The sequence below is a fragment of the Pipistrellus hanaki genome (genome assembly GCF_964339955.1).
Source record: "Pipistrellus hanaki genome assembly, chromosome: 9".
In the NCBI taxonomy this organism is placed as follows: Eukaryota; Metazoa; Chordata; class Mammalia; order Chiroptera; family Vespertilionidae; genus Pipistrellus; species Pipistrellus hanaki.
In genome coordinates this window covers 47,459,784-47,473,993 of record NC_140511.1, presented here as the reverse complement: position 1 = coordinate 47,473,993, position 14,210 = coordinate 47,459,784, and the positions used below count along the sequence as shown (strand labels likewise).

Below are 14,210 nucleotides of genomic sequence, written 5' to 3'. Positions count from 1 at the left end.
ATTAACAGCCAAGAATCAAACAATGTGATCCATCATATGAAGGGGTAAAGGGGAAAAGTCATATAATTTTTTTCACTAATTTTGAAGAATGCATTTGATAAAATTCAGCAATCAAACATGAGGAAAACCCTCAGCAGAGTAGGAACAGATGGGAACTTATTTTTTTTTTTTTTTTACATATTAAGAGAATTTACAAAAAAACCCAAAAAACTTATAAAGCTAGTATTATTTTTAATAATTTAATGTTGAACACTTTTCCACTGAAGATAAGAGAAAGGCAAAGATGTTCTTTTTAAATTTATTTTAAATAAGCTAGAGGTCTTAGCCAATGCACCAAGGGAAATAAAAGAAGTAAAATTATATAGATTGAAGAGGAAGAATAAAACTATCTCTACTTTTAGATGACATAGAAAATCTTAAGGAATCTATAAAAAATTAACTAAATAGGTTGCAGGATGCAAGATCTGTATACAAAAATCAATTGTATTGTTATATACTAGCATGACTGATTGAGAAACCAAAATTTAAAACACCATATAAAATATTATTGCAAAAAATAAAATACTTTACTGATCTAACAAAATATGTGTAAGATATTTATATTAAAACTTGCAGCATATTGCTGAATGAAATTGAAGAATATTGAAATATATGGAGAGATATACCATGTCCATCATTTGGAAGATCTGATACTGTTAAGATGTTTATTCTCTCCAAATTATAGTTTTAAAGCAATTCTGAATTGAAATCTAGGGCTTTTGCTTTTCTGTTAGAAATAAATTAACAAGATTATTCTAAAATGTATTTGGAAATACATAAGACCTAGAACACCTAATAGAACCTGAAAACAACAAAGTTGGAGAACTTATATGACTTTATTTCACATTTATCATATAGCTTCAGTAATCCGTACAGTATGGTGTTTGTGTAAGAATAGGCAAATAGAGCAGTAAAACAAAATTGAGAGTCTAGAAATTGACCCACACTTATGTAGTTAATTGATTAGTGACAAAAGGCATTCAGTGGGGAAAGGGTAGTTTTCAATAAATGGTATTGGAATAGTAGGATATTTATATGGAAAAATTAATGATTGACACCCTTAGCTTACACTGTCACAAAAGTTAGTTTGAAATAGATAGTAAACCTGAATCCAAAAGCTAAACTGTAAATCTCCTAAGAGAATATCGTCCATTCAGAGAGTAGTCAGATTCTTAGAACAGAAAAAACAATTTTAAAAAAAATGAACTTCATCAAAAGTAAACACATTTGTTCATCTGAAAGATTTTAAGAAAAGGATTAGGCAAGACACAGACAAGGTGAAAGTATTTGCAATAAGTACATCTGACAAAGGACTTGTATCCAGAATATGAAAACAACTCAATAATAAGGCAACCCAATTTTAAAATAGGCATAAAACCTGAACAGACATTTCAGATAGGGAGATATACAAATAGTTAATAAGCATATGAAAAATGTGCCAGATCATTAGTCATCAAGAAAATGCAAATGATATCAGGAAAAGCCACACTCTATAGAATTTAAATTTAAATTGTCAAATTAAATAAAACTGGAAACTCCAAATTTTAGCAAATATCGGAGCAACTGAAACTTTTCTGTCTTGCTGGTAGGAATGCAAAATGGTGCAGTTACTTTGGAATACAATTGGGCAGTTATTTATAAAGTTGAGCATTTATTCACCATTAACCCAGCAATCCCAAATGTAAGTTTGAAAAGGATTTTTAGAATATGTTTATAGCAGCTTTATATATAAACAGCCCCAGATTGGAAATAGCCCAAATATCCATTAGTAGAAGAATGGATAAACAAATTGTGATATATCCATATAATAAGATATTGTCAATAAAAATCCTAATTCGTGGATGAATCTCAAAAGCATGATATAATACCATGGGAATTTATAATCATCTTAATAAAAATTTCAATTAAAAATCTGAAGATAAAGAAGTCAGATGCAAAAGAGTACATACTGTATGCTATTTCATTTATATGAAGTTTTAGAAAAGACAAAGTAATTTATGTTGAGAAATATCAGAACACTGTAGCCCTAAGATGGGAAGGAAGTTGACTAGAATGTAGCATCGGAAACTTTCTGGGAAGTTTTTCTACTTCTTGATTGGCATGCTGGTTCTACATTGTTGAAACTCATAAAACTGTACACTTGAAATTTGTACATTCTATGTGTAAATTATATTTTAATAAGAAAAGAGAGGTTTACATCTCTCTCTAATTTGCAAGTTAGATTTTTTTTTTCATTAACTACATATAAGACCCACTCTTTATGTGGGAAACCTCATATTAGAAATCTATATATTTGGAAGTCAATTTATCTTTTTCCCTTCTCCCTTTGTTTCTCCCCCCCACCCCCTTCTTCCTTTTGAAAACCGTAGGAGTGTGAGAGAAAGTGGGTGACCATTGCAAGCAAAGGTGTAACTGAACACTTGTATCAGAATGTTCTGTCACTTAGACCTTGTGCAGACCTATAATTTGAATGTGTGACTCTAGAAATGGTTGCTATGGTGATAAACCACTTTACTTAAATAGCATATATTTTACTCAAAATCCAGAGAAATGGTAACAGTTTCTGGTAATCATGCACTGGTATTAGCTTTCAGGGATGTGCCTGGAGCTTACACGTTTCCCATCCATTATCATCAGAGGAGTTCATCAGGTTAAAGTTATGCCAGTGAATAATGAACTATGTATACTTCGCCCAGTTTTCTTGTTACATATCTCCCCTTGACACATGCCGCCCCCTTTTCACGATGAGTAATGTGAGCTGGAGAAATCAGGCCCAGGATGCTGAATTACTAAAAGATGGAACTGAAGGGAACCTTGTAAGGTTATCTTTTCTCTCATTCTGCCTCCAGTAGGACTGACTGTTCTTACAGTCTGAATGGTAAGACTGTCAAGGTGAGGAACAATAGAAATGCCACTTAGGGCAGCCCCATGTCACCTCCTCCTGCAGCCCTCAGAGATGCTGTCCAGCTCCGGTGCTGAAATCCTCCCCTTCTCCAGTTTATAGATTGTGATTATATAGATGCTCCAATTCTTTATATTTTTAGACCGAAGGACTCTCTTTTAAAGAATCCTCCACCGTTAATCATATTAGTAGCCTGTCTGTAAACATTCTTGCTCTTTACTCTGTTCAAGCTGGTTTAAGTGTTTCAGGTATGAATTCTTCACAATTTTACATAAGGATAGAAGGATTATTTTTTTCTTTGATTTTGAAGATGTTTGCTGATAACAGCCAGGTTTTCTTGGTCACTGTGCAATACCTTTGGAGAATGGTCTACACTGATTTTTATTTTTTAAAACATTTTTATTGATTTTTTTACAGAGAGAAAAGGAGAAGGATAGAGAGTTAGAAGCATCGATGAGAGAGAAACATCAATCAGCTGCCTCTTGCATACGCCCTACTGGGAATGTGCCCACAACCAAGGTACATGCCCTTGACCGGAATCGAACCTGGGACCCTTCAGTCCACAGGCCGACACTGAACCAAACTGGTTAGGGCTACACTGATTTTTAGATCCTCTTTCTTGGATTGATAATGATGGCCAACAGCTTCATAATGATCATTTAGAGTTTTTTCCCCCTGGAACTGAATATTGAAGTTTCTCCCCCACCTTTCTCCCCCTTTGTACAATCATATGGGAGCACGTCGCCTTCTGTTTGCCTTTCATGACCTGGAAGATCTTAGTATTATAACTCCGATATACAGCCTTGGCAGTTGCACTTTTCATTTCTCTATAAAACTTTTAGATCATATCAGTGACAGCATAGATCTCTGAGGAATTCCGTTGAGTATGAGAAAAGAAAAAGAGAAACCTAAAATTTAGATAATCTATAACTTAAAATCTGTATCCCCAAAAACTTAAGGTTTGTTCATGTTTCCAGAGAAAAGACTGGGAGCTAGAATTCTCCTTGGCTATTTGTGTTCCAAGGGGATGAGAGACCTGGCTCCTGGCGAAGGAAGTTTAAGCTCTGCCGGAAGGGCCATGTGAGGGCCAGCCTGGCCCATGTTTTGTTGGCATCAGAATGGTCTTTAGGAAAGCTCTTAGGATTCTGCTTCCTAAACTTAATGCCTCTGCAAATTAGCAAAGCAAAATGGCAAAGTATGCACACATATAATATTTGACAAGATGCACCCATATACACAGAAGTTTGTAAGTATTTACATTTGCATAAAGATAAGTAGATTTGCACCGATGTAACCAGGGAGCAAAGGAACACATGTTGCAATATGTTTCTGTGCAGCCAGTTTTAGGCCGACTTAGGAGCTCAATTAAAATATGGTTGACATTAGTTTTAACATGCACTAAACACCAGAAAGAAAACAGGCAATCATATGTTGCTGGTTAAGAGCATTAGTTTAATGACTCAAGTACATTAATTAACAAATGGAAGCGTAGAGAATAGGACTCTGAATGCATTCAAAAGAACCGGACTGAGCCTCTCTTCCTGTTCTCTGTTGGTTGTGGTGGACAGGCTGAAAACATTTCCTCAATGACTTGGATGGTCACTCAAGAAGTGGGAATGTCAAAAGAGAGAGGGTTACACTTAGATTCACCTTTTAATAGGATTTGTATGTCAAGTGAATTAAATTTTTATGAATTGAAACTTCCATGATAGGTTTCATGTCTTCGGACCAGGACTGTACTAGACAAAGCTACTTACCTTCAACCAGACACTAAGACACCTGCGTGCTGTCCTCTCAGCCTATTGCCGAGCAGAGGAGCTTTCGGTGACAGGATGGATACAACCTATAGGGACTGAACGCTAATGAAGTATTTTCTGTTTCTCGAAACACTTCACAGAGAAGCAGCCCAGGAATTTTCTGGGGGAAAAACATTTATGAAAAGAAGGACCTGTTTACATTTCCAAATTTATACAAATTAATTTCCCCATGAACAGGAGTTAGCATGCACTGTTGCATAGTCACACATGAGCAGTGCTCTGAAGCACATATTTGAGGGCTCTCTGAAATAAGTAAACACCAGGTAAATTTTCTGTTTCTAAAATACAGGTACCAATGATTGTTACATGACCCGTAGCTGTGCTGTGGCCCTGGGAGGCCACTTACTCCTTGACAAGTGCTCCCACTGTGTGTAGGACATGGCCACTTGGATCACAGGAGCCTGAGTGATCAAACACCAGGTTTATTTGTTTTGTGTGACGTGTGATCTGTGCTTTGAAAATTGCTAGCCTGATTATTAACTCGTGTGTCCACTAACTTTCAGTTAACCAGAGAACTAAACTTACGCGCGCAGCCCTCTGTGCCCCCCCATCAGCCTGTGCATACGAGAGCCTGCTGTATCGCAGCCCATGTCTCGTCCCCATCCTGCTGTGTGGGTCCCCTGAGACAGGCTCCGCTCCTTTAAAACTCCGTGCTCTGCTCCGTTTAATTCGAAGTGACCACGTTAAAAACGGGTCTAAGGTAAAAATGGACTCTGCTTCCCTCCTGACAGGACTAGAGGCTGTTTCCTCTACGGTGGGGTGAGGTGACCTGAGAAGGTTCAATGGCCTGTTAAAATGGGTTCTACCTGTTTTATGCTTTGAAGCTACGATGTACTTTCCCAGCCACCACCTCTTTCGTTCTCATAATAAACCCATAGAGTAAGTGTGCAAATGAGGCATCAAGGCTCCAAGAGGTCTACACACCCGCCCCAGTGGTGTGGCTGGGGTTGGAGGCCAGTGCCTGGAATCAGTGCCGAGGATGGAGAGAACGTGAGGAGCGGGCCCTGGGCGGCAGCACTGTACCCAGGTCGGAAAGAGCCGTCGCGGTGGGCTTGTCTGGCACCAACGCCGCAGCTTGTCTGGAAATCTGAAGATGACCCAGTACAGCCTTCCAAGCGGACTTCCCTGTGCAAAGGTTCCCAGATACTTGCTTTAATTTCATGTGGCAGAGGATGGGAAATTGTACCTTGAGTTTGCTCTACACCAAACACTGAACAATTCCACTTTCTTGTAGGTGCTAACGGAGCTTTCTCTGGCAATTTCACAATGTGTTTAGTCTATATTTCATGTCTGGTCAGTATTCAGCTTGAATACTGGACAGTTCTGTAGTTCCTTGCTTCTTTGAATTGATGAATGTTACTTTGTGTCTGAAAATTAATCCAGGCCTTTTATTTCTAGCCCACTGCTCGTAAAAAGAAAGTTCCTGGGACCAGTAAGAAGGGAAATGTGGACAACTTGGACATGAGCAGTTCAAATTTCACACCTTACAGACCCCTTAAAGCTGGAATCAAGGGAGAATCAGACAAATCCTCTGTGCCTTCAAGCCCAGGAACAACAACCAAATACACTTCTAAGACCATGGCCCTGCCTAGAACCAAAAAGAAACCCTAAGGTTCCCTCCGACGCTGAACAGTACAAAGTCAGAGCTGCTCTTTCTGGTGCTAAAACGAGGGAGAGGAGGCGGAAAGGGCAGCTCTATGTGATCGTTTAGCCTTGAGCCCTGCAGTGTGCGTGCACCAGTTCGAAATCCACGCCAGTTACCCCTGAGCAGGCGGTGGAGAAGGAGAGCCAGCAGCAGGCTTGATGGCGGGGCTGAGGCTGAGATCCACGCACGGTGTTTTCCAGGTTTGTTTAGAGGAGCAGATGCCCTCAGAGCAAGGCTGCGGGCGTACTTGCTCAGTTTCACTTCTCATTCTTAGATTTCAGCACAGTGATCTACAGGGAAAATGAGAACCAAACATGGTCAAGGAGGTCCCTAATGCTTCTGTGCACTTTGCACTAGGAGATTTGTTAGGAAATTACTAATAAACTTAGCATAGGCATCACAGCAGAAGTGCTCCGGCCATTCATGTGTGTCCTTGTGATCGTAGGTCGCTATCGATTGTATAAGACAATTTAAATGTAGAAAAATAGGAGATTTTGTAACTGCTTGCCATTAACTTGCTGATAAATTCCCAATGTATTGATTGAATCAATAAAAAAAAAAAGATACTACCCATGTACATTAATTTTTATGTTAAGAAGTGAATGTTGCCAAAACCGATTTGGCTCAGTGGATAGAGCATCGGCCTGCGGACTGAAGGGTCCCGAGTTCGATTCCGGTCAAGGGCATATACCTTGGTTGCGGGCACATCCCTAGTGGGGGGTGTGCAGGAGGCAGCTGATCGATGTTTCTCTCTCATCGATGTTTCTGACTCTCTGTCCCTCTCTCTTCCTCTCTGTAAAAAACCAATAAAATATTTTTTTTTTAAAAAAAGAAGTGAATATCATAAGGTTCTCTAAACCCTTATGCAAATTATGAGCTTGGTTCGCTGCTGCAAGGGGCAGTACACATCTTTGGGGAAAGCCATGAGGCTGGGTACAAGGGGAAATACATCATTATTCTTAGTATTATGCGTTTTTTTTTTACCTGGGCAAATAATTTTGCCATTTCAGGTCAAACTGAGTGAGTAGATGCCTCGCTTGGCCTTCCAAATAAATTCTAAAGAAACAATTTGCATTGGTTTTTATCTTTATAAAGCAGTAACCTAGTTTCCTTCCATTCCCTCCTTCCCAGTAGGATTGCCATTTAGACCTCCAGAATGACCCATATCTGGCCAGCTGAGCATGTACTAGTTGCATATAAATCCACTCAGTGGCTGAAGGTAGTAGACGTGCTTCTTGCCATTAATTTGGAAGATGCTGTTGTGCTTCTGAAGGAGCCAAAGATAACCCTGACCTCTGTTGGCTGAGTAGTGCTGCCACTGTTTGCCTAGTGCCTTGATGTGCTTCCCCTGGGGACATCCGCAGCTTGCACTTACCTAGTCGGAATGGTCTAGCCAGTGGTAGGCAAACTCATTAGTCAACAGAGCCAAATATCAACAGTACAATGATTGAAATTTCTTTTGAGAGCCAAATTTTTTAAACTTAAACTTCTTCTAACCCACTTCTTTAAAATAGACTAGCCCAGGCCGTGGCATTTTGTGGAAGAGCCACACTTAAGGGACCAAAGAGCTGCACGTGGCTTGCGAGCTGCAGTTTGCCGACCACGGGTCTAGACTTAAGAATGAAGTTGTCATAGCTGCTTCGAGGTCTTTCTCCCTTACTGATTGTCTGATTGTTGCTTGGAGTCCTATCAGGAGCCCGTAGCCTTCTCTCCAGGTTTGGGGAGCCAGTCTTTGAGGAGCATAGCTGCTTCCTGCCAAGAAGCGGCCTCTGTGGGTGGTTTCCCTTCCCTTCCAGTGCTCCTGTCGGCAGGGGGGTTGCTGAAAAGGCAACCAAGACACTGGCTTGGATTCTGTCTCTCCACAGGGCCTGCAAATAGAACATCCCCTGTTTGCAAAATGCTCTTATAACTTCTATAGCATGACACAGTCTTTTGTATCATGGAGCATCCTGTTGTTAAATTGAGTGCTATCCAAAGTTCTATCCACGCCGAAACCAATTTGGCTCAGTGGTAGAGCGTCAGCCTGTGGGCTTAAAGGTCCCAGGTTCGATTCCGGTCAAAGGCATGTACCTTGGTTGTGGGCACATCCCCAGTAGGGGGTGTGCAAGAGGCAGCTGATGGATGATTCTCTCTCATCGATGTTTCTAACTCTATCCCTCTCTCTTCCTCTCTGTAAAAAATCAATAAAATATATTTTAAAAACAACAACAAAAAAAGAAAAACAAAGTTCTATCCACATTTCTCTTTGGTCTTAAATGAGTGATTCCACTCAGTAAGCTGAGCAGAGGTCCAAACTGAGCACGAGGTGAAAGATGAAGTCATTTTATACCCAATTAGTGTGTCTGTACCCTTTCCCACCCCAGCACCAGGCCCGGCCAGGCCAGCCGTCTTTCTACCAGAAAGAGGCATTGGTTTAGCTCTCCCCTGTCTAGGCCATCTTTTTATTTATGTAGACTCCTTTTGATAGAAACTCAGCTCGCTTTTTCTAAAGGGAATGCTCAGATTATTTTTATTTATTTACTTGTGTGGAATACACCTGGGCCAGGCCGTGTCTGAGCTCTTTTTTTTTTCCAGCTGTTGTACCTCTTCCATGTCTGGGCTGTATTGCCTTGTTTTCTTCGTCTGCTTTCCTGGCTGTGAAAAAATAGGTCTTTTGATTCGGATTGGTTTTCATTGACCTCATGGCAACTCCAAGGTATTGATGGCACTCACGCTGACATCTGTGCCCTCAGCATGGAGGCCTGGGCTTTGCCATGACCCAGAGGGACACTCTCTAGGACAGCACAGCACGGTATGGATGTTATTTCCAAGGAATGCAAATGCTGATCAACATTCTGACTTAAAAATAACAGACAAGTCAAGGCAGGAGGCCTATGATAAAGGGAGACGTTCAGCTGAGAACAGAAGATGATATCAGACAAGGGCTTAAATCAAAGAAAGGAAAACGGGGTGGGGTGAAAAGAAAACAGTGTGTGTGCAATTAACGAGAACACTGATTGGATGCCGACACATGGTTCTGCCGAGCCCGGAAGCAGGAGCCGGAGGAGGGGAGCACAGTTCCTGGCGGTGGGACTGGCCCCTCCGTGGCCTGCACAAGGAACACACCCGGAGGAAGACGGGCCGGAAAGCAGAGGCTCAGGGAAGCGGGTGCTGAGAAAGGCTGCGGTTTTAAGAGTTGGCCATGGAAGAGCCCTTCCATGTAGAAGAGTGTTACGTGGTTTTGGGAGGAGGAAAGGAGGAGAAAAAAAAAAAAATCAAACATGTTGTGCTTGTCACTGAAATGCTTTGTTTAAATGATTAAATAACTTGATTTCACCCCCAAAATGTAAGTTCCAGGTTAGACGAATCAAAAGCAGCAAGTCTTGAAAACGAAGCTATTTAAATCCCAGCCCAGCTGTTGGAATGGAGGATAAAGGCTTTGTTCAAACAGGCATTCCCAGCTGCGGGCCTGGCTCTGGGCCGGGCCGGGGAAGTCGAGTGCTCACGCAGACCAAGGAGCTGCAGCCTCTGGGAAGCGACCTTGGGCTGGATGTTGTCCATCTGCCTCTGCAGAGCCCTCTGCCCGCTCTGTCCCCGCCGCCCAGAGAGGCTGGTCTCAGGCCTCCAGCAACAGGCTCCCTCCGCCGCTGGGTTTGCTGGGATTCGGTCCGTGGGAGACACCCCGGGGGACCCGAGGGCGGAGAGTCGGGTCCAGTTGTTGGTTCTCCCAGCACCTTTGTGCCCGGCTGCGGGGAACCCAGTGCATTTTCCTTCCGTCTCCCGGTTGTGTCCCCTGCCCCTTTAGACCAACACCAGGGGTTATAACCTTGGGGTGCTGTGTCTGTCCCTGTGGTTTCCCTAACCTCTCAGTACCTTTATAAATAGCCTCTTCGTTAAACTTTCAACCAGCCCATTTGAGGGTACCATCTGTCTCCTCCTGGAACCCAGTGTGATCCAGACCCTTTGCTCATCAATTCAGCGTTGCTCTTGACCTGGGCCACATTGGTCAGTGGTTGCCAATCCCATCCAAAGGCCAGCAAAGAGCCTCAATGAGTTCTTCCTGAAATAAGCTGATGCGCCACGTGGTCACTAGGGGCTGAGGGAGGGGTTGTTTGGGGAAAAGATCTTGGAGTTGGTGCCTCTGTGGAGCAAGGTGAGTCTAACACTGCCCGACAGGGTCTGAAATTGTAGCCCCAGGAGCTTGTGTTTAGGTCTTAAATCCCAACCACGGCCTTGGGAGCCTAAAGAAAGCAGCCCGTCACAGTCCAGAGGGCCCAGGGGCCGGGCTGGGGGCAGCCCTGCCGGCTCCGGGCCAGAACTGGGGGTGTGGCAGAAGCGTCCGGGGGGACGTTGCACCAGGAAGCAGGGGTGTCTACCAGGCTGTAAGTTCCTTTCATCTCTACACGCGCTAAAACCCGCTCACAAAGCGTTTAAAGTGAAATTTCCCCTCTTCAAAGGTCTCTCCATAGTTCAGTTTTACTCTTCAGGATCCTCTATTTCTCTGAGTGAGCCGCCTTAGAATTGGTTTTGATTTCTATTCGGCGCATTGTTATCACTTAATTCTCATTGGCGAGCCAATTTTCTCTGCCTTTGTTCTTCAAAGGAAGGCCACATTCAGGGTCTGCCTTGCATTTTTGCAGCTGCCTCCTTCCTCAATTGCTGGTATAATTAACTCAACTCCGCTGCCTCGCTGCCAGGCCTCCACGCGGCCCTGACTTATCTGGAGCAGCTCTCAGCGGGAGGGGTGGGGTTTCCCGCCGCTGCCCCACTGGCCAAGCTTCAAGCAGCCGCAGGCGCGCGTGGCCGTGGGACTCCGAGGAGGTTAACAGCCATTGCCGTGTCACCCCCGGCCATCTCGGAGACTGCCCTCTCGGCTGCCTGGTGCCATCCCGGCGTCTTCGGTGGCCCCAGTGAAGGCCGGGTGGAGACCCCAGAGGACCTCCTCCGGAACACTCTGTGGTTCCTGCCATGCGGGTCCCCCCACCCCCGCTACAGACCTCTCCCACCTGGATTCTGCAGCATCTCCAGGTCATACCTGCTGTTGGCATTGATCCAGGGGTTACAGAAACCTTTCTGCCTTTGGGGGTCTGAGACACAATCTCTGACACTCTCATCCAGTCGGGCTCTGCAGACGGCCTGGCACCAAGCTGTTCTTCTGAACAGACTTTTCTCATCACAGAACGTTGCCTCCATCGCAGGGGCCACGGCAAGGCCCCGGGAGCCAGCCGACCCTGGGGAAGGCAGGTGGCAGGTGCCTCGTGTGGAGGCGGCAGCAGCACTGTCAGGTCCAGGCACCGTTTACACTGAGTTCACTGGACAGTGAAGTCCCCGTGTAGGTTGGACTTTGTGTTAGTCGGAGGGATCTCGGTCTTTTAACTGACGCCCCTCTCAGGGTCATGATATAATCATTGCAGCAGCATAGACGGAGTGCTTCCTACGTGCCGGACACCATGCTAAGCACGTTACAGGCATCCTTTCTGACAGGCATCCTTACAACACCCTGTGAAGCTGGTGCTATTCTGTCCTCAGAGGAGTGAATTGAGGCACAGAGAGGTTAGAGAAACTTGTCCCAGGTCACACAGCTAAGAAGCAGGACCAAAATCTGCCCCCAGCCAGCTAGCCGGCTCGTGTGTGTCCCTCGCTCTGCACACCTCTCAAGGCTTCCGTAGTTGAGGCCTGAGGCGGCTCTCAAGTCTGACCTTAGAGTTCCAGAGGCCAAGGGGCTCCTGGACACCGCTGTCTCCCAGCAAAACCCTCGCGTGGTCATTCTGGCAAGTGGAGGGCTTGAGGTTTCAGAACGGAGTAGGATTACTTGATGTGTCGTCAAATTTGAGCAAGACCCAACCACACCGTACGAGGGAGAGCTGCATTCTGAAGGGCTTGGCGTGACAAAAAGAAACTCCAAGTGCCTTCACCGGTCGCTGTCCGGAGCGGCCTTCAGAAGTCTTTCGAGACGTTTTTACCAAAGAGCAGAGGCTCCACGGCCTCCTCAGGCCCGGGCAGCCCTGTGCGTGCAGACGCGGTGGATGGATGCTTACCGGGAGCAAAGGGCCGTAATTCCCGGCACAGGGCAGGTGGGGGCGAAGAATCACTCCCCATCCCTCTCCATCAGGTGGCGGGTCTGCACAGCTGAACTATGTGGAGGCACCGCCTCCCTCGCCGGCTCTCCTTGACCTCCCCGCGCTGCGCTAACGCTCGGGGAGTGGTGATGGGCTGCTTGTACTGACACATCCTGGGTCGGGGAGCTCAGGCTGTTTCTGAAGGCCGACCCCCTCACATCCCTGCGGCCTTGCTGGAACATTCCGCGGGTGGCTGGCTTGGGAAAGAAGGAGGGGAAGAAGCGAGGGAGTCTGGAAATGTCCGTGGCCCAAGTGCCCAGAGAGTAGGCTGCGTTCTCCAAGCTGAGTTTCCCTCCAAGGCTCATTGATCCGCTTCCACCTTCCAGGGAAAAGAAGAATTTAAAAATAAGTTGCAGACAACTCGATGCTGGCAGCATGTCTGGACTGCATATTTATATTAAAGAATAGAGGCTTAAACACACTATGAAACTCTTCTCTGTAAACCTGAAAATCATCCAGTGGGTCCATTATTCTTACCTGGATGGTGCTTTGCTAGTTATTTAAGTAACACACATTCTAGTTCATCAGCAATGAGGGTCTCCTGTCAGCAATGGGGTGTGTGTGTCTGCGTGTGTGTTGGGTGAGTAATGTACACCTCGGATCCCTCCGAAGTAGCCTTGGGATGCAAATGTTTCACACTTGAACCAACAGGAACGCCCACCTTCATGACAGGTTATATCCTGGTTACCTTGTTGTTGCAAATATGTGTCACTGCACAGTGTAGGGTTAATGGGCAGGCGGCTGAATCAGTAATGATAAAGCTAAATTAATAGGGGTCTGCGGTTAAAAGGCAAAAATAGCAGCTAATTGAAACCACAAGCACTCAGGCCACCGTTCCTGAGACCCTGCAGGTGTGCACTCGGGTGGGAGCTCAGCCGCCCTGTGCCACCAGCCTTCTCAGGAGGGCCCCGGGCCAGAACCCTCCGCAGACCCGGGACACAGAAATGGGTTCAGTTTATGCTGCCCGATGGGGAAAGCGTTTTGTTAAAATTCCTGCCGGGAAGGGAAACACACATCCCTTAATGGGCCCTCGGGCTAGAAGGTGAGATGGTGACAAGCCTGAATCCCGGCGAGAGGGTGGGGGAGGAGTGTCCATCTGGAGATAGACTCAGGAAGGGTCAAAACCCTCCATCTGCAATGTGACCTCTCTCTGTCATCATCCCCATAATGGACTGAATTGTGTCCCTCCTCAAATTCATGTGTTGAGTCCCCAATCCCTAATGCGACTACATTTGGAGAGAGGGCCTTGGGGAAGGTAATTAAGTGAGATGAGGCCATAAGGGTGGGGCCCAGATCTGATGGGATTAGTGCCCTTCAAAGAAGACACAACAGATCTCTCTCCCCCCATGTGTGAGGACACTATGTGAAGGTTGTTGTCGGCAAGCTAAGAAGAGAGTTCTCACCGGAAACCAACCCTTGATCTTGGACTACCAGACCTTGATCTTGGACTTCCCAGCCTCCAGAACTGTGAGGAAACAACTTCCTGTTGTTGGAGTCACATGGTCTGTGCTATTTAATTTTGACAACTGGCTCTGACTAATTCGATCTAACTCTCCCTATCTCCCCTCCTCCCAGCTGACGGAGCGCCTGAGTGCCAGGGGCAGAGGAGGGGCTCAGGGCGGGGGCTCTGGGCTTTGAGTGGCCTTTGGGTGGGCTCTGGGGGACCCGGCACCCCTGAGAGCTGGTGGGAGCGCAGAGGCAGGAGAAGC

At 45.4% G+C, this 14,210-nt stretch overlaps 1 protein-coding gene across 1 annotated transcript in view; it reads left to right on the top strand.

The window, feature by feature from the left end:
• The window catches only part of STK33 (serine/threonine kinase 33), a 116,183-nt gene extending 109,226 nt beyond the window's left edge, over positions 1–6,957 (top strand). The window contains exon 13 of the mRNA XM_084893486.1: positions 6,157–6,957. Within this exon, the coding sequence (XP_084749612.1) occupies positions 6,157–6,369 (213 nt within the window). The 3' untranslated portion in view covers positions 6,370–6,957. The remainder of the gene's footprint in view (positions 1–6,156) is intronic.
• Positions 6,958–14,210: the final 7,253 nt, after the last annotated feature.